The following is a 27,002-nucleotide window of genomic DNA, read 5'->3' on the forward strand; positions in this document are numbered from 1 at the left end:
GGTCAGTCATGAGTATGAGGGTCAAGTCATGAGTCATGAGACAGGTCAATCATGAGTATGAGGGTCAGTAATGAGTATAGGGTCAGTCATGAGTATGAGTCAATCATGAGTATAGGGTCAGTCATGAGTGAGGGTCATTCATGAGTATGAGGGTCAATCATGAGTATGAGGGTCAGTCATGAGTATGAGGGTCAATCATGAGTATGAGGGTCAGTCATAAGTATGAGGGTCAATCATGAGTGTGAGGGTCAATCATGAGTATAGGGTCAGTCATGAGTATGAGGGTCAGTCATGATATAGGGTCAATCATAGGTCAATCATGAGTATGAGGGTCAATCATGAGTATGAGGGTCAATCATGAGTGTGAGGGTCAGTCATTAGTGAGAGGGTCAGTCATGAGTATAGGGTCAATCATGAGTATGAGGGGTCAGTCATGAGTATGAGGTCAATCATGAGTATTGAGGGTCAGTCATGAGTTTGAGGGTCAATCATGAGTATGAGGGTCAATCATGAGTGTGAGGGTCAGTCATTTCAATCATGAGTGTGAGGGTCAGTCATTAGTGAGAGGGTCAGTCATGAGTATGAGGGTCAATCATGAGTATGAGGGTCAGTCATGAGTATGAGGGTCAATCATGAGTATGAGGTTCAGTCATGAGTTTGAGGGTCAATCATGAGTATGAGGGTCAGTCATGAGTATGAGGGTCAATCATGAGTATGAGGGTCAGTCATGAGTATGAGGATCAATCATGAGTGTGAGGGTCAGTCATGAGTATGAGGGTCAATCATGAGTGTGAGGGTCAATCATGAGTATGAGGGTCAGTCATGAGTATGAGGGTCAATCATGAGTATGAGGGTCAGTCATGAGTATGAGGGTCAGTCATGAGTATGAGGGTCAATCATGAGTATGAGGGTCAGTCATGAGTGTGAGGGTCAATCATGAGTATGAGGGTCAATCATGAGTGTGAGGGTCAGTCATGAGTATTAGGGTCAATCATGAGTATGAGGGTCAATCATGAGTATGAGGGTCAGTCATGAGTATGAGGGTCAATCATGAGTGTGAGGGTCAATCATGAGTATGAGGGTCAGTCATGAGTATGAGGGTCAATCATGAGTATGAGGGTCAGTCATGAGTGAGAGGGTCAATCATGAATATGAGGGTCAGTCATGAGTATGAGGGTCAATCATGAGTATGAGGGTCAATCATGAGTATGAGGGTCAGTCATGAGTATTAGGGTCAGTCATGAGTATGAGGGTCAGTCATGAGTGACAGGGTCAATCATGAGTATGAGGGTCAGTCATGAGTATGAGGGTCAATCATGAGTATTAGGGTCAGTCATGAGTGTGAGGGTCAATCATGAGTATGAGGGTCAATCATGAGTATGAGGGTCAGTCATGAGTATGAGGGTCAATCATGAGTGTGAGGGTCAATCATGAGTATGAGGGTCAGTCATGAGTATGAGGGTCAGTCATGAGTATGAGGGTCAATCATGAGGGTCAATCATGAGTATGAGGGTCAATCATGAGTATGAGGGTCAGTCATGAGTATGAGGGTCAATCATGAGTATGAGGGTCAGTCATGAGTATGAGGGTCAGTCATGAGTGAGAGGGTCAGTCATGAGTATGAGGGTCAGTCATGAGTATGAGGGTCAATCATGAGTATGAGGGTCAGTCATGAGTATGAGGGTCAATCATGAGTATGAGGGTCAGTCATGAGTATGAGGGTCAATCATGAGTATGAGGGTCAGTCATGAGTGTGAGGGTCAATCATGAGTATGAGGGTCAATCATGAGTATTAGGGTCAGTCATGAGTATGAGGGTCAATCATGAGTGTGAGGGTCAATCATGAGTATGAGGGTCAGTCATGAGTATGAGGGTCAGTCATGAGTATGAGGGTCAATCATGAGGGTCAATCATGAGTATGAGGGTCAATCATGAGTATGAGGGTCAGTCATGAGTATGAGGTTCAATCATGAGTATGAGGGTCAGTCATGAGTATGAGGGTCAGTCATGAGTGAGAGGGTCAGTCATGAGTATGAGGGTCAGTCATGAGTATGAGGGTCAATCATGAGTATGAGGGTTAATAATGAGTGTGAGGGTCAATCATGAGTATGAGGGTCAGTCATGAGTGTGAGGGTCAGTCATGAGTGTGAGGGTCAATCATTAGTATGAGGGTCAATCATGAGTATGAGGGTCAGTCATGAGTTTGAGGGTCAGTCATGAGTATGAGGGTCAATCATGAGTGTGAGGGTGAATCATGAGTATGAGGGTCAGTCATGAGTATGAGGGTCAATGATGAGTATGAGGGTCAGTCATGAGTGTGAGGGTCAATCATGAGTATGAGGGTCAGTCATGAGTATGAGGGTCAGTCATGAGTATGAGGGTCAGTTATGAGTGACAGGGTCAATCATGAGTATGAGGGTCAGTCATGAGTATGAGGGTCAGTCATGAGTGACAGGGTCAATCATGAGTATGAGGGTCAGTCATGAGTATGAGGGTCAGTCATGAGTATGAGGGTCAATCATGAGTATGAGGGTCAGTCATGAGTGTGAGGGTCAATCATGAGTATGAGGGTCAATCATGAGTATGAGGGTCAGTCATGAGTATGAGGGTCAATCATGAGTATGAGGGTCAGTCATGAGTATGAGGGTCAATCATGAGTGTGAGGGTCAATCATGAGTATGAGGGTCAGTCATGAGTATGAGGGTCAGTCATGAGTATGAGGGTCAATCATGAGTATGAGGGTCAGTCATGAGTATGAGGGTCAATCATGAGTATGAGGGTCAGTCATGAGTATGAGGGTCAATCATGAGTATGAGGGTCAGTCATGAGTATGAGGGTCAATCATGAGTATGAGGGTCAGTCATGAGTGTGAGGGTCAATCATGAGTATGAGGGTCAGTCATGAGTATGAGGGTCAGTCATGAGTATGAGGGTCAGTCATGAGTGACAGGGTCAATCATGAGTATGAGGGTCAGTCATGAGTATGAGGGTCAGTCATGAGTATGAGGGTCAGTCATGAGTGACAGGGTCAATCATGAGTATGAGGGTCAGTCATGAGTATGAGGGTCAATCATGAGTATTAGGGTCAGTCATGAGTGTGAGGGTCAATCATGAGTATGAGGGTCAATCATGAGTATGAGGGTCAGTCATGAGTATGAGGGTCAATCATGAGTGTGAGGGTCAATCATGAGTATGAGGGTCAGTCATGAGTATGAGGGTCAGTCATGAGTATGAGGGTCAATCATGAGGGTCAATCATGAGTATGAGGGTCAATCATGAGTATGAGGGTCAGTCATGAGTATGAGGGTCAATCATGAGTATGAGGGTCAGTCATGAGTATGAGGGTCAGTCATGAGTGAGAGGGTCAGTCATGAGTATGAGGGTCAGTCATGAGTATGAGGGTCAATCATGAGTATGAGGGTCAGTCATGAGTATGAGGGTCAATCATGAGTATGAGGGTCAGTCATGAGTATGAGGGTCAATCATGAGTATGAGGGTCAGTCATGAGTGTGAGGGTCAATCATGAGTATGAGGGTCAATCATGAGTATTAGGGTCAGTCATGAGTATGAGGGTCAATCATGAGTGTGAGGGTCAATCATGAGTATGAGGGTCAGTCATGAGTATGAGGGTCAGTCATGAGTATGAGGGTCAATCATGAGGGTCAATCATGAGTATGAGGGTCAATCATGAGTATGAGGGTCAGTCATGAGTATGAGGTTCAATCATGAGTATGAGGGTCAGTCATGAGTATGAGGGTCAGTCATGAGTGAGAGGGTCAGTCATGAGTATGAGGGTCAGTCATGAGTATGAGGGTCAATCATGAGTATGAGGGTTAATCATGAGTGTGAGGGTCAATCATGAGTATGAGGGTCATTCATGAGTGTGAGGGTCAGTCATGAGTGTGAGGGTCAATCATTAGTATGAGGGTCAATCATGAGTATGAGGGTCAGTCATGAGTTTGAGGGTCAGTCATGAGTATGAGGGTCAATCATGAGTGTGAGGGTGAATCATGAGTATGAGGGTCAGTCATGAGTATGAGGGTCAATGATGAGTATGAGGGTCAGTCATGAGTGTGAGGGTCAATCATGAGTATGAGGGTCAGTCATGAGTATGAGGGTCAATCATGAGGGTCAATCATGAGTATGAGGGTCAATCATGAGTATGAGGGTCAATCATGAGTGTGAGGGTCAGTCATTAGTGAGAGGGTCAGTCATGAGTATGAGGGTCAATCATGAGTATGAGGGTCAGTCATGAGTATGAGGGTCAATCATGAGTATGAGGGTCAGTCATGAGTTTGAGGGTCAATCATGAGTATGAGGGTCAATCATGAGTGTGAGGGTCAGTCATTAGTGAGAGGGTCAGTCATGAGTATGAGGGTCAATCATGAGTATGAGGGTCAGTCATGAGTATGAGGGTCAATCATGAGTATGAGGTTCAGTCATGAGTTTGAGGGTCAATCATGAGTATGAGGGTCAGTCATGAGTATGAGGGTCAATCATGAGTATGAGGGTCAGTCATGAGTATGAGGATCAATCATGAGTGTGAGGGTCAGTCATGAGTATGAGGGTCAATCATGAGTGTGAGGGTCAATCATGAGTATGAGGGTCAGTCATGAGTATGAGGGTCAATCATGAGTATGAGGGTCAGTCATGAGTATGAGGGTCAGTCATGAGTATGAGGGTCAATCATGAGTATGTGGGTCAGTCATGAGTGTGAGGGTCAATCATGAGTATGAGGGTCAATCATGAGTGTGAGGGTCAGTCATGAGTATTAGGGTCAATCATGAGTATGAGGGTCAATCATGAGTATGAGGGTCAGTCATGAGTATGAGGGTCAATCATGAGTGTGAGGGTCAATCATGAGTATGAGGGTCAGTCATGAGTATGAGGGTCAATCATGAGTATGAGGGTCAGTCATGAGTGAGAGGGTCAATCATGAATATGAGGGTCAGTCATGAGTATGAGGGTCAATCATGAGTATGAGGGTCAATCATGAGTATGAGGGTCAGTCATGAGTATGAGGGTCAGTCATGAGTATGAGGGTCAGTCATGAGTGACAGGGTCAATCATGAGTATGAGGGTCAGTCATGAGTATGAGGGTCAATCATGAGTATTAGGGTCAGTCATGAGTGTGAGGGTCAATCATGAGTATGAGGGTCAATCATGAGTATGAGGGTCAGTCATGAGTATGAGGGTCAATCATGAGTGTGAGGGTCAATCATGAGTATGAGGGTCAGTCATGAGTATGAGGGTCAGTCATGAGTATGAGGGTCAATCATGAGGGTCAATCATGAGTATGAGGGTCAATCATGAGTATGAGGGTCAGTCATGAGTATGAGGGTCAATCATGAGTATGAGGGTCAGTCATGAGTATGAGGGTCAGTCATGAGTGAGAGGGTCAGTCATGAGTATGAGGGTCAGTCATGAGTATGAGGGTCAATCATGAGTATGAGGGTCAGTCATGAGTATGAGGGTCAATCATGAGTATGAGGGTCAGTCATGAGTATGAGGGTCAATCATGAGTATGAGGGTCAGTCATGAGTGTGAGGGTCAATCATGAGTATGAGGGTCAATCATGAGTATTAGGGTCAGTCATGAGTATGAGGGTCAATCATGAGTGTGAGGGTCAATCATGAGTATGAGGGTCAGTCATGAGTATGAGGGTCAGTCATGAGTATGAGGGTCAATCATGAGGGTCAATCATGAGTATGAGGGTCAATCATGAGTATGAGGGTCAGTCATGAGTATGAGGTTCAATCATGAGTATGAGGGTCAGTCATGAGTATGAGGGTCAGTCATGAGTGAGAGGGTCAGTCATGAGTATGAGGGTCAGTCATGAGTATGAGGGTCAATCATGAGTATGAGGGTTAATCATGAGTGTGAGGGTCAATCATGAGTATGAGGGTCAGTCATGAGTGTGAGGGTCAGTCATGAGTGTGAGGGTCAATCATTAGTATGAGGGTCAATCATGAGTATGAGGGTCAGTCATGAGTTTGAGGGTCAGTCATGAGTATGAGGGTCAATCATGAGTGTGAGGGTGAATCATGAGTATGAGGGTCAGTCATGAGTATGAGGGTCAATGATGAGTATGAGGGTCAGTCATGAGTGTGAGGGTCAATCATGAGTATGAGGGTCAGTCATGAGTATGAGGGTCAGTCATGAGTATGAGGGTCAGTTATGAGTGACAGGGTCAATCATGAGTATGAGGGTCAGTCATGAGTATGAGGGTCAGTCATGAGTGACAGGGTCAATCATGAGTATGAGGGTCAGTCATGAGTATGAGGGTCAGTCATGAGTATGAGGGTCAATCATGAGTATGAGGGTCAGTCATGAGTGTGAGGGTCAATCATGAGTATGAGGGTCAATCATGAGTATGAGGGTCAGTCATGAGTATGAGGGTCAATCATGAGTATGAGGGTCAGTCATGAGTATGAGGGTCAATCATGAGTGTGAGGGTCAATCATGAGTATGAGGGTCAGTCATGAGTATGAGGGTCAGTCATGAGTATGAGGGTCAATCATGAGTATGAGGGTCAGTCATGAGTATGAGGGTCAATCATGAGTATGAGGGTCAGTCATGAGTATGAGGGTCAATCATGAGTATGAGGGTCAGTCATGAGTATGAGGGTCAATCATGAGTATGAGGGTCAGTCATGAGTGTGAGGGTCAATCATGAGTATGAGGGTCAGTCATGAGTATGAGGGTCAGTCATGAGTATGAGGGTCAGTCATGAGTGACAGGGTCAATCATGAGTATGAGGGTCAGTCATGAGTATGAGGGTCAGTCATGAGTATGAGGGTCAGTCATGAGTGACAGGGTCAATCATGAGTATGAGGGTCAGTCATGAGTATGAGGGTCAATCATGAGTATTAGGGTCAGTCATGAGTGTGAGGGTCAATCATGAGTATGAGGGTCAATCATGAGTATGAGGGTCAGTCATGAGTATGAGGGTCAATCATGAGTGTGAGGGTCAATCATGAGTATGAGGGTCAGTCATGAGTATGAGGGTCAGTCATGAGTATGAGGGTCAATCATGAGGGTCAATCATGAGTATGAGGGTCAATCATGAGTATGAGGGTCAGTCATGAGTATGAGGGTCAATCATGAGTATGAGGGTCAGTCATGAGTATGAGGGTCAGTCATGAGTGAGAGGGTCAGTCATGAGTATGAGGGTCAGTCATGAGTATGAGGGTCAATCATGAGTATGAGGGTCAGTCATGAGTATGAGGGTCAATCATGAGTATGAGGGTCAGTCATGAGTATGAGGGTCAATCATGAGTATGAGGGTCAGTCATGAGTGTGAGGGTCAATCATGAGTATGAGGGTCAATCATGAGTATTAGGGTCAGTCATGAGTATGAGGGTCAATCATGAGTGTGAGGGTCAATCATGAGTATGAGGGTCAGTCATGAGTATGAGGGTCAGTCATGAGTATGAGGGTCAATCATGAGGGTCAATCATGAGTATGAGGGTCAATCATGAGTATGAGGGTCAGTCATGAGTATGAGGTTCAATCATGAGTATGAGGGTCAGTCATGAGTATGAGGGTCAGTCATGAGTGAGAGGGTCAGTCATGAGTATGAGGGTCAGTCATGAGTATGAGGGTCAATCATGAGTATGAGGGTTAATCATGAGTGTGAGGGTCAATCATGAGTATGAGGGTCAGTCATGAGTGTGAGGGTCAGTCATGAGTGTGAGGGTCAATCATTAGTATGAGGGTCAATCATGAGTATGAGGGTCAGTCATGAGTTTGAGGGTCAGTCATGAGTATGAGGGTCAATCATGAGTGTGAGGGTGAATCATGAGTATGAGGGTCAGTCATGAGTATGAGGGTCAATGATGAGTATGAGGGTCAGTCATGAGTGTGAGGGTCAATCATGAGTATGAGGGTCAGTCATGAGTATGAGGGTCAGTCATGAGTATGAGGGTCAGTCATGAGTGACAGGGTCAATCATGAGTATGAGGGTCAGTCATGAGTATGAGGGTCAGTCATGAGTGACAGGGTCAATCATGAGTATGAGGGTCAGTCATGAGTATGAGGGTCAGTCATGAGTATGAGGGTCAATCATGAGTATGAGGGTCAGTCATGAGTGTGAGGGTCAATCATGAGTATGAGGGTCAATCATGAGTATGAGGGTCAGTCATGAGTATGAGGGTCAATCATGAGTATGAGGGTCAGTCATGAGTATGAGGGTCAATCATGAGTGTGAGGGTCAATCATGAGTATGAGGGTCAGTCATGAGTATGAGGGTCAGTCATGAGTATGAGGGTCAATCATGAGTATGAGGGTCAGTCATGAGTATGAGGGTCAATCATGAGTATGAGGGTCAGTCATGAGTATGAGGGTCAATCATGAGTATGAGGGTCAGTCATGAGTATGAGGGTCAATCATGAGTATGAGGGTCAGTCATGAGTGACAGGGTCAATCATGAGTATGAGGGTCAGTAATGAGTATGAGGGTCAGTCATGAGTATGAGGGTCAATCATGAGTATGAGGGTCAGTCATGAGTGTGAGGGTCAATCATGAGTATGAGGGTCAATCATGAGTATGAGGGTCAGTCATGAATATGAGGGTCAATCATGAGTATGAGGGTCAGTCATGAGTATGAGGGTCAATCATGAGTGTGAGGGTCAATCATGAGTATGAGGGTCAGTCATGAGTATGAGGGTCAGTCATGAGTATGAGGGTCAATCATGAGGGTCAATCATGAGTATGAGGGTCAGTCATGAGTGAGAGGGTCAATCATGAGTGTGAGGGTCAATCATGAGTATGAGGGTCAGTCATGAGTATGAGGGTCAATCATGAGTATGAGGGTCAGTCATGAGTGTGAGGGTCAATCATGAGTATGAGGGTCAGTCATGAGTATGAGGGTCAGTCATGAGTATGAGGGTCAGTCATGAGTGACAGGGTCAATCATGAGTATGAGGGTCAGTCATGAGTATGAGGGTCAGTCATGAGTATGAGGGTCAGTCATGAGTGACAGGGTCAATCATGAGTATGAGGGTCAGTCATGAGTATGAGGGTCAATCATGAGTATTAGGGTCAGTCATGAGTGTGAGGGTCAATCATGAGTATGAGGGTCAATCATGAGTATGAGGGTCAGTCATGAGTATGAGGGTCAATCATGAGTGTGAGGGTCAATCATGAGTATGAGGGTCAGTCATGAGTATGAGGGTCAGTCATGAGTATGAGGGTCAATCATGAGGGTCAATCATGAGTATGAGGGTCAATCATGAGTATGAGGGTCAGTCATGAGTATGAGGGTCAATCATGAGTATGAGGGTCAGTCATGAGTATGAGGGTCAGTCATGAGTGAGAGGGTCAGTCATGAGTATGAGGGTCAGTCATGAGTATGAGGGTCAATCATGAGTATGAGGGTCAGTCATGAGTATGAGGGTCAATCATGAGTATGAGGGTCAGTCATGAGTATGAGGGTCAATCATGAGTATGAGGGTCAGTCATGAGTGTGAGGGTCAATCATGAGTATGAGGGTCAATCATGAGTATTAGGGTCAGTCATGAGTATGAGGGTCAATCATGAGTGTGAGGGTCAATCATGAGTATGAGGGTCAGTCATGAGTATGAGGGTCAGTCATGAGTATGAGGGTCAATCATGAGGGTCAATCATGAGTATGAGGGTCAATCATGAGTATGAGGGTCAGTCATGAGTATGAGGTTCAATCATGAGTATGAGGGTCAGTCATGAGTATGAGGGTCAGTCATGAGTGAGAGGGTCAGTCATGAGTATGAGGGTCAGTCATGAGTATGAGGGTCAATCATGAGTATGAGGGTTAATCATGAGTGTGAGGGTCAATCATGAGTATGAGGGTCAGTCATGAGTGTGAGGGTCAGTCATGAGTGTGAGGGTCAATCATTAGTATGAGGGTCAATCATGAGTATGAGGGTCAGTCATGAGTTTGAGGGTCAGTCATGGGTATGAGGGTCAATCATGAGTGTGAGGGTGAATCATGAGTATGAGGGTCAGTCATGAGTATGAGGGTCAATGATGAGTATGAGGGTCAGTCATGAGTGTGAGGGTCAATCATGAGTATGAGGGTCAGTCATGAGTATGAGGGTCAGTCATGAGTATGAGGGTCAGTCATGAGTGACAGGGTCAATCATGAGTATGAGGGTCAGTCATGAGTATGAGGGTCAGTCATGAGTGACAGGGTCAATCATGAGTATGAGGGTCAGTCATGAGTATGAGGGTCAGTCATGAGTATGAGGGTCAATCATGAGTATGAGGGTCAGTCATGAGTGTGAGGGTCAATCATGAGTATGAGGGTCAATCATGAGTATGAGGGTCAGTCATGAGTATGAGGGTCAATCATGAGTATGAGGGTCAGTCATGAGTATGAGGGTCAATCATGAGTGTGAGGGTCAATCATGAGTATGAGGGTCAGTCATGAGTATGAGGGTCAGTCATGAGTATGAGGGTCAATCATGAGTATGAGGGTCAGTCATGAGTATGAGGGTCAATCATGAGTATGAGGGTCAGTCATGAGTATGAGGGTCAATCATGAGTATGAGGGTCAGTCATGAGTATGAGGGTCAATCATGAGTATGAGGGTCAGTCATGAGTGACAGGGTCAATCATGAGTATGAGGGTCAGTAATGAGTATGAGGGTCAGTCATGAGTATGAGGGTCAATCATGAGTATGAGGGTCAGTCATGAGTGTGAGGGTCAATCATGAGTATGAGGGTCAATCATGAGTATGAGGGTCAGTCATGAGTATGAGGGTCAATCATGAGTATGAGGGTCAGTCATGAGTATGAGGGTCAATCATGAGTGTGAGGGTCAATCATGAGTATGAGGGTCAGTCATGAGTATGAGGGTCAGTCATGAGTATGAGGGTCAATCATGAGGGTCAATCATGAGTATGAGGGTCAATCATGAGTATGAGGGTCAATCATGAGTGTGAGGGTCAGTCATTAGTGAGAGGGTCAGTCATGAGTATGAGGGTCAATCATGAGTATGAGGGTCAGTCATGAGTATGAGGGTCAATCATGAGTATGAGGGTCAGTCATGAGTTTGAGGGTCAATCATGAGTATGAGGGTCAATCATGAGTGTGAGGGTCAGTCATTAGTGAGAGGGTCAGTCATGAGTATGAGGGTCAATCATTAGTATGAGGGTCAGTCATGAGTATGAGGGTCAATCATGAGTATGAGGTTCAGTCATGAGTTTGAGGGTCAATCATGAGTATGAGGGTCAGTCATGAGTATGAGGGTCAATCATGAGTATGAGGGTCAGTCATGAGTATGAGGATCAATCATGAGTGTGAGGGTCAGTCATGAGTATGAGGGTCAATCATGAGTGTGAGGGTCAATCATGAGTATTAGGGTCAGTCATGAGTATGAGGGTCAATCATGAGTATGAGGGTCAGTCATGAGTATGAGGGTCAGTCATGAGTATGAGGGTCAATCATGAGTATGAGGGTCAGTCATGAGTGTGAGGGTCAATCATGAGTATGAGGGTCAATCATGAGTGTGAGGGTCAGTCATGAGTATTAGGGTCAATCATGAGTATGAGGGTCAATCATGAGTATGAGGGTCAGTCATGAGTATGAGGGTCAATCATGAGTGTGAGGGTCAATCATGAGTATGAGGGTCAGTCATGAGTATGAGGGTCAATCATGAGTATGAGGGTCAGTCATGAGTGAGAGGGTCAATCATGAATATGAGGGTCAGTCATGAGTATGAGGGTCAATCATGAGTATGAGGGTCAGTCATGAGTATGAGGGTCAATCATGAGTATGAGGGTCAGTCATGAGTATGAGGGTCAATCATGAGTATGAGGGTCAGTCATGAGTATGAGGGTCAATCATGAGTGTGAGGGTCAATCATGAGTATGAGGGTCAGTCATGAGTATGAGGGTCAGTCATGAGTATGAGGGTCAATCATGAGGGTCAATCATGAGTATGAGGGTCAATCATGAGTATGAGGGTCAATCATGAGTGTGAGGGTCAGTCATTAGTGAGAGGGTCAGTCATGAGTATGAGGGTCAATCATGAGTATGAGGGTCAGTCATGAGTATGAGGGTCAATCATGAGTATGAGGGTCAGTCATGAGTTTGAGGGTCAATCATGAGTATGAGGGTCAATCATGAGTGTGAGGGTCAGTCATTAGTGAGAGGGTCAGTCATGAGTATGAGGGTCAATCATTAGTATGAGGGTCAGTCATGAGTATGAGGGTCAATCATGAGTATGAGGTTCAGTCATGAGTTTGAGGGTCAATCATGAGTATGAGGGTCAGTCATGAGTATGAGGGTCAATCATGAGTATGAGGGTCAGTCATGAGTATGAGGATCAATCATGAGTGTGAGGGTCAGTCATGAGTATGAGGGTCAATCATGAGTGTGAGGGTCAATCATGAGTATTAGGGTCAGTCATGAGTATGAGGGTCAATCATGAGTATGAGGGTCAGTCATGAGTATGAGGGTCAGTCATGAGTATGAGGGTCAATCATGAGTATGAGGGTCAGTCATGAGTGTGAGGGTCAATCATGAGTATGAGGGTCAATCATGAGTGTGAGGGTCAGTCATGAGTATTAGGGTCAATCATGAGTATGAGGGTCAATCATGAGTATGAGGGTCAGTCATGAGTATGAGGGTCAATCATGAGTGTGAGGGTCAATCATGAGTATGAGGGTCAGTCATGAGTATGAGGGTCAATCATGAGTATGAGGGTCAGTCATGAGTGAGAGGGTCAATCATGAATATGAGGGTCAGTCATGAGTATGAGGGTCAATCATGAGTATGAGGGTCAATCATGAGTATGAGGGTCAGTCATGAGTATGAGGGTCAATCATGAGTATGAGGGTCAGTCATGAGTATGAGGGTCAATCATGAGTATGAGGGTCAGTCATGAGTATGAGGGTCAATCATGAGTATGAGGGTCAGTCATGAGTATGAGGGTCAATCATGAGTGTGAGGGTCAATCATGAGTATGAGGGTCAGTCATGAGTATGAGGGTCAGTCATGAGTATGAGGGTCAATCATGAGTATGAGGGTCAGTCATGAGTATGAGGGTCAATCATGAGTATGAGGGTCAGTCATGAGTATGAGGGTCAATCATGAGTATGAGGGTCAGTCATGAGTATGAGGGTCAATCATGAGTATGAGGGTCAGTCATGAGTGACAGGGTCAATCATGAGTATGAGGGTCAGTAATGAGTATGAGGGTCAGTCATGAGTATGAGGGTCAATCATGAGTATGAGGGTCAGTCATGAGTGTGAGGGTCAATCATGAGTATGAGGGTCAATCATGAGTATGAGGGTCAGTCATGAGTATGAGGGTCAATCATGAGTATGAGGGTCAGTCATGAGTATGAGGGTCAATCATGAGTGTGAGGGTCAATCATGAGTATGAGGGTCAGTCATGAGTATGAGGGTCAGTCATGAGTATGAGGGTCAATCATGAGGGTCAATCATGAGTATGAGGGTCAATCATGAGTATGAGGGTCAATCATGAGTGTGAGGGTCAGTCATTAGTGAGAGGGTCAGTCATGAGTATGAGGGTCAATCATGAGTATGAGGGTCAGTCATGAGTATGAGGGTCAATCATGAGTATGAGGGTCAGTCATGAGTTTGAGGGTCAATCATGAGTATGAGGGTCAATCATGAGTGTGAGGGTCAGTCATTAGTGAGAGGGTCAGTCATGAGTATGAGGGTCAATCATGAGTATGAGGGTCAGTCATGAGTATGAGGGTCAATCATGAGTATGAGGTTCAGTCATGAGTTTGAGGGTCAATCATGAGTATGAGGGTCAGTCATGAGTATGAGGGTCAATCATGAGTATGAGGGTCAGTCATGAGTATGAGGATCAATCATGAGTGTGAGGGTCAGTCATGAGTATGAGGGTCAATCATGAGTGTGAGGGTCAATCATGAGTATGAGGGTCAGTCATGAGTATGAGGGTCAATCATGAGTATGAGGGTCAGTCATGAGTATGAGGGTCAGTCATGAGTATGAGGGTCAATCATGAGTATGAGGGTCAGTCATGAGTGTGAGGGTCAATCATGAGTATGAGGGTCAATCATGAGTGTGAGGGTCAGTCATGAGTATTAGGGTCAATCATGAGTATGAGGGTCAATCATGAGTATGAGGGTCAGTCATGAGTATGAGGGTCAATCATGAGTGTGAGGGTCAATCATGAGTATGAGGGTCAGTCATGAGTATGAGGGTCAATCATGAGTATGAGGGTCAGTCATGAGTGAGAGGGTCAATCATGAATATGAGGGTCAGTCATGAGTATGAGGGTCAATCATGAGTATGAGGGTCAATCATGAGTATGAGGGTCAGTCATGAGTATGAGGGTCAATCATGAGTATGAGGGTCAGTCATGAGTATGAGGGTCAATCATGAGTATGAGGGTCAATCATGAGTATAAGGGTCAGTCATGAGTATGAGGGTCAGTCATGAGTTTGAGGGTCAATCATGAGTATATGAGGGTCAATCATGAGTATGAGGGTCAATCATGAGTATGAGGGTCAATCATGAGTATGAGGGTCAGTCATGAGTATGAGGGTCAGTCATGAGTATGAGGGTCAATCATGAGTATGAGGGTCAGTCATGAGTATGAGGGTCAATCATGAGTATGAGGGTCAGTCATGAGTATGAGGGTCAATCATGAGTGTGAGGGTCAATCATGAGTATGAGGGTCAGTCATGAGTATGAGGGTCAGTCATGAGTATGAGGGTCAATCATGAGGGTCAATCATGAGTATGAGGGTCAGTCATGAGTGAGAGGGTCAATCATGAGTGTGAGGGTCAATCATGAGTATGAGGGTCAGTCATGAGTATGAGGGTCAATCATGAGTATGAGGGTCAGTCATGAGTGTGAGGGTCAATCATGAGTATGAGGGTCAGTCATGAGTATGAGGGTCAGTCATGAGTATGAGGGTCAGTCATGAGTGACAGGGTCAATCATGAGTATGAGGGTCAGTCATGAGTATGAGGGTCAGTCATGAGTATGAGGGTCAGTCATGAGTGACAGGGTCAATCATGAGTATGAGGGTCAGTCATGAGTATGAGGGTCAATCATGAGTATTAGGGTCAGTCATGAGTGTGAGGGTCAATCATGAGTATGAGGGTCAATCATGAGTATGAGGGTCAGTCATGAGTATGAGGGTCAATCATGAGTGTGAGGGTCAATCATGAGTATGAGGGTCAGTCATGAGTATGAGGGTCAGTCATGAGTATGAGGGTCAATCATGAGGGTCAATCATGAGTATGAGGGTCAATCATGAGTATGAGGGTCAGTCATGAGTATGAGGGTCAATCATGAGTATGAGGGTCAGTCATGAGTATGAGGGTCAGTCATGAGTGAGAGGGTCAGTCATGAGTATGAGGGTCAGTCATGAGTATGAGGGTCAATCATGAGTATGAGGGTCAGTCATGAGTATGAGGGTCAATCATGAGTATGAGGGTCAGTCATGAGTATGAGGGTCAATCATGAGTATGAGGGTCAGTCATGAGTGTGAGGGTCAATCATGAGTATGAGGGTCAATCATGAGTATTAGGGTCAGTCATGAGTATGAGGGTCAATCATGAGTGTGAGGGTCAATCATGAGTATGAGGGTCAGTCATGAGTATGAGGGTCAGTCATGAGTATGAGGGTCAATCATGAGTATGAGGGTCAGTCATGAGTGTGAGGGTCAATCATGAGTATGAGGGTCAATCATGAGTATGAGGGTCAGTCATGAGTATGAGGGTCAATCATGAGTATGAGGGTCAGTCATGAGTATGAGGGTCAATCATGAGTGTGAGGGTCAATCATGAGTATGAGGGTCAGTCATGAGTATGAGGGTCAGTCATGAGTATGAGGGTCAATCATGAGGGTCAATCATGAGTATGAGGGTCAATCATGAGTATGAGGGTCAATCATGAGTGTGAGGGTCAGTCATTAGTGAGAGGGTCAGTCATGAGTATGAGGGTCAATCATGAGTATGAGGGTCAGTCATGAGTATGAGGGTCAATCATGAGTATGAGGGTCAGTCATGAGTTTGAGGGTCAATCATGAGTATGAGGGTCAATCATGAGTGTGAGGGTCAGTCATTAGTGAGAGGGTCAGTCATGAGTATGAGGGTCAATCATGAGTATGAGGGTCAGTCATGAGTATGAGGGTCAATCATGAGTATGAGGTTCAGTCATTAGTTTGAGGGTCAATCATGAGTATGAGGGTCAGTCATGAGTATGAGGGTCAATCATGAGTATGAGGGTCAGTCATGAGTATGAGGATCAATCATGAGTGTGAGGGTCAGTCATGAGTATGAGGGTCAATCATGAGTGTGAGGGTCAATCATGAGTATGAGGGTCAGTCATGAGTATGAGGGTCAATCATGAGTATGAGGGTCAGTCATGAGTATGAGGGTCAGTCATGAGTATGAGGGTCAATCATGAGTATGAGGGTCAGTCATGAGTGTGAGGGTCAATCATGAGTATGAGGGTCAATCATGAGTGTGAGGGTCAGTCATGAGTATTAGGGTCAATCATGAGTATGAGGGTCAATCATGAGTATGAGGGTCAGTCATGAGTATGAGGGTCAATCATGAGTGTGAGGGTCAATCATGAGTATGAGGGTCAGTCATGAGTATGAGGGTCAATCATGAGTATGAGGGTCAGTCATGAGTGAGAGGGTCAATCATGAATATGAGGGTCAGTCATGAGTATGAGGGTCAATCATGAGTATGAGGGTCAATCATGAGTATGAGGGTCAGTCATGAGTATGAGGGTCAATCATGAGTATGAGGGTCAGTCATGAGTATGAGGGTCAATCATGAGTATGAGGGTCAATCATGAGTATAAGGGTCAGTCATGAGTATGAGGGTCAGTCATGAGTTTGAGGGTCAATCATGAGTATATGAGGGTCAATCATGAGTATGAGGGTCAATCATGAGTATGAGGGTCAATCATGAGTATGAGGGTCAGTCATGAGTATGAGGGTCAGTCATGAGTATGAGGGTCAATCATGAGTATGAGGGTCAGTCATGAGTATGAGGGTCAATCATGAGTATGAGGGTCAGTCATGAGTATGAGGGTCAATCATGAGTGTGAGGGTCAATCATGAGTATGAGGGTCAGTCATGAGTATGAGGGTCAGTCATGAGTATGAGGGTCAATCATGAGGGTCAATCATGAGTATGAGGGTCAGTCATGAGTGAGAGGGTCAATCATGAGTGTGAGGGTCAATCATGAGTATGAGGGTCAGTCATGAGTATGAGGGTCAATCATGAGTATGAGGGTCAGTCATGAGTGTGAGGGTCAATCATGAGTATGAGGGTCAGTCATGAGTATGAGGGTCAGTCATGAGTATGAGGGTCAGTCATGAGTGACAGGGTCAATCATGAGTATGAGGGTCAGTCATGAGTATGAGGGTCAGTCATGAGTATGAGGGTCAGTCATGAGTGACAGGGTCAATCATGAGTATGAGGGTCAGTCATGAGTATGAGGGTCAATCATGAGTATTAGGGTCAGTCATGAGTGTGAGGGTCAATCATGAGTATGAGGGTCAATCATGAGTATGAGGGTCAGTCATGAGTATGAGGGTCAATCATGAGTGTGAGGGTCAATCATGAGTATGAGGGTCAGTCATGAGTATGAGGGTCAGTCATGAGTATGAGGGTCAATCATGAGGGTCAATCATGAGTATGAGGGTCAATCATGAGTATGAGGGTCAGTCATGAGTATGAGGGTCAATCATGAGTATGAGGGTCAGTCATGAGTATGAGGGTCAGTCATGAGTGAGAGGGTCAGTCATGAGTATGAGGGTCAGTCATGAGTATGAGGGTCAATCATGAGTATGAGGGTCAGTCATGAGTATGAGGGTCAATCATGAGTATGAGGGTCAGTCATGAGTATGAGGGTCAATCATGAGTATGAGGGTCAGTCATGAGTGTGAGGGTCAATCATGAGTATGAGGGTCAATCATGAGTATTAGGGTCAGTCATGAGTATGAGGGTCAATCATGAGTGTGAGGGTCAATCATGAGTATGAGGGTCAGTCATGAGTATGAGGGTCAGTCATGAGTATGAGGGTCAATCATGAGGGTCAATCATGAGTATGAGGGTCAATCATGAGGATGAGGGTCAGTCATGAGTATGAGGTTCAATCATGAGTATGAGGGTCAGTCATGAGTATGAGGGTCAGTCATGAGTGAGAGGGTCAGTCATGAGTATGAGGGTCAGTCATGAGTATGAGGGTCAATCATGAGTATGAGGGTTAATCATGAGTGTGAGGGTCAATCATGAGTATGAGGGTCAGTCATGAGTGTGAGGGTCAGTCATGAGTGTGAGGGTCAATCATTAGTATGAGGGTCAATCATGAGTATGAGGGTCAGTCATGAGTTTGAGGGTCAGTCATGAGTATGAGGGTCAATCATGAGTGTGAGGGTGAATCATGAGTATGAGGGTCAGTCATGAGTATGAGGGTCAATGATGAGTATGAGGGTCAGTCATGAGTGTGAGGGTCAATCATGAGTATGAGGGTCAGTCATGAGTATGAGGGTCAGTCATGAGTATGAGGGTCAGTCATGAGTGACAGGGTCAATCATGAGTATGAGGGTCAGTCATGAGTATGAGGGTCAGTCATGAGTGACAGGGTCAATCATGAGTATGAGGGTCAGTCATGAGTATGAGGGTCAGTCATGAGTATGAGGGTCAATCATGAGTATGAGGGTCAGTCATGAGTGTGAGGGTCAATCATGAGTATGAGGGTCAATCATGAGTATGAGGGTCAGTCATGAGTATGAGGGTCAATCATGAGTATGAGGGTCAGTCATGAGTATGAGGGTCAATCATGAGTGTGAGGGTCAATCATGAGTATGAGGGTCAGTCATGAGTATGAGGGTCAGTCATGAGTATGAGGGTCAATCATGAGTATGAGGGTCAGTCATGAGTATGAGGGTCAATCATGAGTATGAGGGTCAGTCATGAGTATGAGGGTCAATCATGAGTATGAGGGTCAGTCATGAGTATGAGGGTCAATCATGAGTATGAGGGTCAGTCATGAGTGACAGGGTCAATCATGAGTATGAGGGTCAGTAATGAGTATGAGGGTCAGTCATGAGTATGAGGGTCAATCATGAGTATGAGGGTCAGTCATGAGTGTGAGGGTCAATCATGAGTATGAGGGTCAATCATGAGTATGAGGGTCAGTCATGAGTATGAGGGTCAATCATGAGTATGAGGGTCAGTCATGAGTATGAGGGTCAATCATGAGTGTGAGGGTCAATCATGAGTATGAGGGTCAGTCATGAGTATGAGGGTCAGTCATGAGTATGAGGGTCAATCATGAGGGTCAATCATGAGTATGAGGGTCAATCATGAGTATGAGGGTCAATCATGAGTGTGAGGGTCAGTCATTAGTGAGAGGGTCAGTCATGAGTATGAGGGTCAATCATGAGTATGAGGGTCAGTCATGAGTATGAGGGTCAATCATGAGTATGAGGGTCAGTCATGAGTTTGAGGGTCAATCATGAGTATGAGGGTCAATCATGAGTGTGAGGGTCAGTCATTAGTGAGAGGGTCAGTCATGAGTATGAGGGTCAATCATTAGTATGAGGGTCAGTCATGAGTATGAGGGTCAATCATGAGTATGAGGTTCAGTCATGAGTTTGAGGGTCAATCATGAGTATGAGGGTCAGTCATGAGTATGAGGGTCAATCATGAGTATGAGGGTCAGTCATGAGTATGAGGATCAATCATGAGTGTGAGGGTCAGTCATGAGTATGAGGGTCAATCATGAGTGTGAGGGTCAATCATGAGTATTAGGGTCAGTCATGAGTATGAGGGTCAATCATGAGTATGAGGGTCAGTCATGAGTATGAGGGTCAGTCATGAGTATGAGGGTCAATCATGAGTATGAGGGTCAGTCATGAGTGTGAGGTTCAATCATGAGTATGAGGGTCAATCATGAGTGTGAGGGTCAGTCATGAGTATTAGGGTCAATCATGAGTATGAGGGTCAATCATGAGTATGAGGGTCAGTCATGAGTATGAGGGTCAATCATGAGTGTGAGGGTCAATCATGAGTATGAGGGTCAGTCATGAGTATGAGGGTCAATCATGAGTATGAGGGTCAGTCATGAGTGAGAGGGTCAATCATGAATATGAGGGTCAGTCATGAGTATGAGGGTCAATCATGAGTATGAGGGTCAATCATGAGTATGAGGGTCAGTCATGAGTATGAGGGTCAATCATGAGTATGAGGGTCAGTCATGAGTATGAGGGTCAATCATGAGTATGAGGGTCAGTCATGAGTATGAGGGTCAATCATGAGTATGAGGGTCAGTCATGAGTATGAGGGTCAATCATGAGTGTGAGGGTCAATCATGAGTATGAGGGTCAGTCATGAGTATGAGGGTCAGTCATGAGTATGAGGGTCAATCATGAGTATGAGGGTCAGTCATGAGTATGAGGGTCAATCATGAGTATGAGGGTCAGTCATGAGTATGAGGGTCAATCATGAGTATGAGGGTCAGTCATGAGTATGAGGGTCAATCATGAGTATGAGGGTCAGTCATGAGTGACAGGGTCAATCATGAGTATGAGGGTCAGTAATGAGTATGAGGGTCAGTCATGAGTATGAGGGTCAATCATGAGTATGAGGGTCAGTCATGAGTGTGAGGGTCAATCATGAGTATGAGGGTCAATCATGAGTATGAGGGTCAGTCATGAGTATGAGGGTCAATCATGAGTATGAGGGTCAGTCATGAGTATGAGGGTCAATCATGAGTGTGAGGGTCAATCATGAGTATGAGGGTCAGTCATGAGTATGAGGGTCAGTCATGAGTATGAGGGTCAATCATGAGGGTCAATCATGAGTATGAGGGTCAATCATGAGTATGAGGGTTAATCATGAGTGTGAGGGTCAGTCATTAGTGAGAGGGTCAGTCATGAGTATGAGGGTCAATCATGAGTATGAGGGTCAGTCATGAGTATGAGGGTCAATCATGAGTATGAGGGTCAGTCATGAGTTTGAGGGTCAATCATGAGTATGAGGGTCAATCATGAGTGTGAGGGTCAGTCATTAGTGAGAGGGTCAGTCATGAGTATGAGGGTCAATCATGAGTATGAGGGTCAGTCATGAGTATGAGGGTCAATCATGAGTATGAGGTTCAGTCATGAGTTTGAGGGTCAATCATGAGTATGAGGGTCAGTCATGAGTATGAGGGTCAATCATGAGTATGAGGGTCAGTCATGAGTATGAGGATCAATCATGAGTGTGAGGGTCAGTCATGAGTATGAGGGTCAATCATGAGTGTGAGGGTCAATCATGAGTATGAGGGTCAGTCATGAGTATGAGGGTCAATCATGAGTATGAGGGTCAGTCATGAGTATGAGGGTCAGTCATGAGTATGAGGGTCAATCATGAGTATGAGGGTCAGTCATGAGTGTGAGGGTCAATCATGAGTATGAGGGTCAATCATGAGTGTGAGGGTCAGTCATGAGTATTAGGGTCAATCATGAGTATGAGGGTCAATCATGAGTATGAGGGTCAGTCATGAGTATGAGGGTCAATCATGAGTGTGAGGGTCAATCATGAGTATGAGGGTCAGTCATGAGTATGAGGGTCAATCATGAGTATGAGGGTCAGTCATGAGTGAGAGGGTCAATCATGAATATGAGGGTCAGTCATGAGTATGAGGGTCAATCATGAGTATGAGGGTCAATCATGAGTATGAGGGTCAGTCATGAGTATGAGGGTCAATCATGAGTATGAGGGTCAGTCATGAGTATGAGGGTCAATCATGAGTATGAGGGTCAATCATGAGTATAAGGGTCAGTCATGAGTATGAGGGTCAGTCATGAGTTTGAGGGTCAATCATGAGTATATGAGGGTCAATCATGAGTATGAGGGTCAATCATGAGTATGAGGGTCAATCATGAGTATGAGGGTCAGTCATGAGTATGAGGGTCAGTCATGAGTATGAGGGTCAATCATGAGTATGAGGGTCAATCATGAGTATGAGGGTCAATCATGAGTATGAGGGTCAGTCATGAGTATGAGGGTCAATCATGAGTATGAGGGTCAATCATGAGTATGAGGCACTTGACATGATGCATTCCTGTCTCTCTCAAATAACAAGTATTTAAACTGACCCCAATTGTAGTTCTGCCTTAAAACACGTGAAGCTCGACAGTCCCGCCAGAACAAAATCATAAACAAAAATAACTGACATATGCATATGTCCCCCAAGGTAATTGTCCCATTTCTCCCAATGTCTGGTAAATGTGTCAATTTTCAAATTTATTCAAAAAGTATTTTTTTCCATTTGATAAATGTCCTGTGTTATTTCAGTCCAATTTGTGACAGTTGGTTCCGTCTTGTCGTCATCTCTTTGTCATTGCGTTACGGTAAATTCATCATACATACATTTTAAACATCCTAGACACATAGTTTTAAAGTCAAATGATTGAAAGAATATGGATGTTGAAGTTCCTTTTTGTTTTTAATTAGTAATATTTTAGTGATCATAGTCCATTTTATAAGTTGTCATAAACAGTTATGTCCAAAGTGTCTCGTGCATCATCTTGACTCTGATCCCTCAATATTATCTGTCTGATAGAAGATGATTTGTTCCACTGTGTTCTTCCCTGTCATGTGTCTGGTCTGAAGGTGGTCTACTGCAGCCTGGTGTGTCAGAAGCTTCACTGGTTCACACATAAGAAGATGTGTGGATCCATGCAGGACCAGGAGGCCAAGACACAAGAGACCCCCAGACTAAAGGAGCTGAAAGGTGACGCGGTGCAGCATGCTAACTGCTAGGCTAGCTTGATTTACTTCTCATATAAGACAAACTTTAATGTAATGCAGCAATTAAGATTTAGCCAGCTTATTACATTCATAACAAAGTACTTTATTGTAAATTGCTATTCAAAGTCACTGCTACAACAAATGATGCATTTCAAAATTAATTAATAAGCATAACAAATGCTACTAACATTTTGAAAAGCTAATGCTGTTGCTAATTCAACCATTTTGAACAATTGGCTTACCTTTTGTTCTCAGGTGCAGCTTTATCACACGTGAAAACATTTAGAAATAAACATCATAAATAAATTCAAACGCTAATGTGGGCCAGACAGTTCACAACTTTAACCACCAGAGGGCGCTGTCCTGCTGTCCAGCTCCATGGGCGTGTCAGACCTAGACTCTAATAGTTCCTATTTATTTTTGTTGAGTTTTGATTTATTTATATTTCTAAAAACATAATTTTTTTTTGTTAACATCTTATCAAACTGTTCACACTTACAGTGCATATGACAGGTTCTCATGTTCCTTTAACTATGACTTTGCTTGGTGGGAAGCTCCGTGGTAATATTGATCATAGTTTTACATCAGTCAATTTGCAGTTTGTGGAAAAAACTGGTAATTTGTTTTGGAAAATGACAGAAAGCAGAGCTGAGTTCTGTCATCAATAAGTGACATTCCATAAACAATGCTGAGACAATTTAAACAATCGTTTAAGAGATCAAATGTATTATCATGTATCATTATTTGACAAATGATAAGCATTGTGTAATGTATAGATTCCTGCCCTTGTTTACAGTTTGGTTTCTAGGCAACAGCTGTGGAACTACCTCCACCTCCACCACATCTGCTCATGTCCAACCAGGAAATGACAAACTCTGGAAAATCTGCATTTATTTCCCTTTTTTTATTACCTCACTGCCACATGTGTCTTTATGCATTGGGTTTGTATATATGTTAGATGGATTATGCTCGAGAAAACGTCAGTAATCACGGAGAGTCTGAATGGACCGTTAATGACTGTCGGAGGGCGAGGATTTTTTAACCAGGATTCAACAAACTAGCGCAAATAAAGCTAAATGCTTCTCCAGCATGTTTTTGATGAGGGAACTATGTTAGAACATGGTTAACAGCTCAAAACAATCCATTTTGCATAATGTATTTTCTTTAAGACAATGGAGGCACTTTAGTCTGCTTCATAATGTACCAGTGGAAACGAGCCTTTAGATGAAAATGCCAGGCCTTGAGCTGATGGACGGCTTGTGTCTTTGTGTGTCAGAGGACGAGAGCGACCTGGTGTTTGAAACAGCCAACTTCCTGCAGGAGCTGTGCATGCGAGCGGAGGAGAAGGTGGCTGCTGCGGGGGGCTGTCCTCTGGAGCTGCTCAGCCGGCCCTCCACCTCCTCTGAGGGGCATCCTCAGCCCAAGGACTGACCCCTGAACTGGCCCCTCAGCCCATCCCCACATCCACATGTTACGTTGGCAGTGATGGTATTTATTCCATATGAAAGTCTTGACCAGATACATGAACATGGAGCTCTTCTTATTGGAATTAAATGTGAATACGCCTGTATATTTGTGTTCAGAGACAGATTGTATTTCTAGATTTTTGTATTTGATATATTAGGCATTCAAATATATGTCTATAAAACAAAGCAAATCTGACAAATCACCATGTTTACAGCGTTTGCCCATGAGAGAAAACACTGCTGTGGTCCTCATGTACGGGACAATAGTCTATGGGCATTATATTCATTTTCAACTATTGTATCTTTCAAATATCTAACTTTATCGGTTGTTTTTACATTCTAGAATGTGATGGTGTCATACTCCCACATGTGGGGAAAGAGACACTTTTCTCTATTGATTACATTATATTTTGCATTGACTATAAAAGGTAAAATTCTAAAATCTGATCATGATTGGATCTGCCCCTCATCTGTATTTAATATGATTGGCCTTTAGAATGTAGTGATGTCATCTGAAATCAAGCAGTAATGTATATTTTCTAGGGAATTCTACATAACATGGTAATGAGAATGTATCCAAATAAAAAAATCTCTATTCATCCTGCTTTTGTGTAAAGTTTCACTGTTTTAAACCATCACATATTATGTTTATTGTAAAAGAAGAAAACTGGCCTTGACTCTGAACCTACTGAGCCACAAGAGGGCGTCTTCAAGCTATTAAACATGTTGACGTTCTGCTCATGTAAAAGTCTAGATTTATCATTACAAGTGGAGTTTCTGTAGAGTTTGCACTTCACATGCCTTTTTCATGTTCTAAAACAATTGCATATTATTTTTAAATCCTCCCGACTTGATCATGTCGTCTTTGCATGAGAAATGATCAGAACATTTGTGTTTCCTGCATCTTTACTGTAAGAATCTACAGAGTTACACGTTTAAGTTCAACTGTCTATACATTAGTAATACCAGATTTGTGAATGGTTTAAGATAAGATATTCCTTTATTGTCCACACATTGGGAAATTTCATTGTTGCAACGCAGTAGATACAGAGGAAAAGGGACAGAGAACTTATAGGAAGTTTGAAATAAATCTTAATAGAAGAACTCTTATAAACAAAACTCTTGTAAACAAAAACTCCTATAGACAAAACCTCTCATTTCTTAATAAGGAGGGGAAAAATAAGGATAAAATAAAAACAGCTAGCGTAAAACAAGATAGTACTAATAATAATGGTAGAATTAACACTCTATTTACGTCAGTTATTTGCACATGAATATGACATTATTGACACACAAAATGAAACTAAACTATAGCCAAACACAATTTAGTTTCACACAATGGAGCTTTAACTTTTACAGTTGTGAACAGCACATCTGACTGAAGACGGTGCATTCCATGTCACTTCTGAGCGCGCTCCTGGCTCCTGGCTCCTGGCTCCTGGCTCCTGGCTCCTGGCTCCTGGCTCCTGGCTCCTGGCTCCTGGCTCCTGGCTCCTGGCTCCTGGCTCCTGGCTCCTGGCTCCTGGCTCCTGGCTCCTGGCTCCTGGCTCCTGGCTCCTGGCCCCTGGCCCCTGAGCCTCTTCATCACACCGATGCTGCTGCTGCAGACCTTTCTCACACCTGATCACGTCCTGTGGCGATGCATTAGGTTTCCGCAGAGGCCCGTCTCTCAGCTCTTTGTTCTGTAGGTTCCTTTGCCGTGCTCCCACGGGAGCGCAGCACCCACGGGAACGCAGCACCCACGGGAACGCAGCACCCAGTCAATACAGACGCTTCACATGTCCACAGGCTGGAGCCACGATGAGATACTTTTACTCAGCTTTTTCAATCAATTCTGTTTCTTTGAGTAGATTTTTCACATTAAAATTATTTTTCCCATTGTTCATTAAGTTAGAGATCTGATAAAGTTAGTTTTTCCCACAATAATGCTAAATTTTTCAATACTTTTCTACAATATTATTTGATATATTATAAGGACTAGTGTTTGTATTTCCTGTATGAAGCTCAAGCCAGTTCTGGAAGAAGATTCCCATTTTTTTTTCTCTTTTTAAATAACATTTAAATATTAACGGGTTAAAGGTCCAATAAAGCAGCTCTGTGCGAGCTATTAAAACACATTTGGAATTTAAAACCTGTTAAAATGTTTTAGAAATACATTGGTTTATATAATTTAAAAAAAACAAACAGAGTTTTTAAAAAAATAAAAAGGATGGATTCTGATTCCTTTCATCGCTCCTTTAGCCTCAGAACCTTTGGCGTGTCGTATATAAGACTTCCCACAATCCTCTGTGCATGAAGAATAATTTACAAATGAACTCAACATTAATATTATATACAATTTAAAAGTGCCACATCTGCCCGTTAATATCATAATGTGTTTGATGCAACTCTGGTGCACTTTTCTTTATTATTTTTTTACACTTTATTGAAACAATACATGGCTCATTTGCATATTGTGTGTAAGAGAGAGAACAGAGCTGCTTGGTTTGCTCTGGATGATGGACTAAAGCACAGGATTTAATGGAATATTTGCTCTTCTGTGACATGTGCTGTGCTGCTGATGGTGAGTCTAGAACATTTGTATTAAAATCTGCTTTGTGCATGTGATAATGTGATAATACTGTGATAATGTGATAATCACACTGTGCAGGTTTAGTGTTGCTCTCTATTTAACAGTAGCAGTCGTTTCACCCCACGTACAGTCACTTGTGTCATTTATGTGCTGTAAATAATGCTCGTGAATATCAGTGCAGAAGAGCAGGAGGTGAGTAAAACAGCTCATGCTCCTC

The 27,002-nt window shown here is 43.9% G+C and overlaps 1 protein-coding gene across 2 annotated transcripts in view; it reads left to right on the plus strand.

Annotated features, from left to right (window-relative positions):
• Nucleotides 1–24,331, plus strand: part of LOC140361375 (ankyrin repeat and MYND domain-containing protein 2-like) — a 52,174-nt gene extending 27,843 nt beyond the window's left edge. For both annotated transcript variants that reach the window (XM_072447085.1, XM_072447086.1), the window contains exons 9-10: nucleotides 22,610–22,730; nucleotides 24,024–24,331. In XM_072447085.1, coding sequence (XP_072303186.1) covers nucleotides 22,610–22,730; nucleotides 24,024–24,178 — 276 coding nt within the window. In that variant the 3' untranslated portion in view covers nucleotides 24,179–24,331. The remainder of the gene's footprint in view (nucleotides 1–22,609; nucleotides 22,731–24,023) is intronic.
• Nucleotides 24,332–27,002: the final 2,671 nt, after the last annotated feature.

The sequence above is a fragment of the Eucyclogobius newberryi genome, unplaced genomic scaffold (genome assembly GCF_026437365.1).
Source record: "Eucyclogobius newberryi isolate DKJ021-1_F unplaced genomic scaffold, fEucNew1.0.hap1 SCAF_16, whole genome shotgun sequence".
Taxonomy (NCBI): domain Eukaryota; kingdom Metazoa; phylum Chordata; class Actinopteri; order Gobiiformes; family Gobiidae; genus Eucyclogobius; species Eucyclogobius newberryi.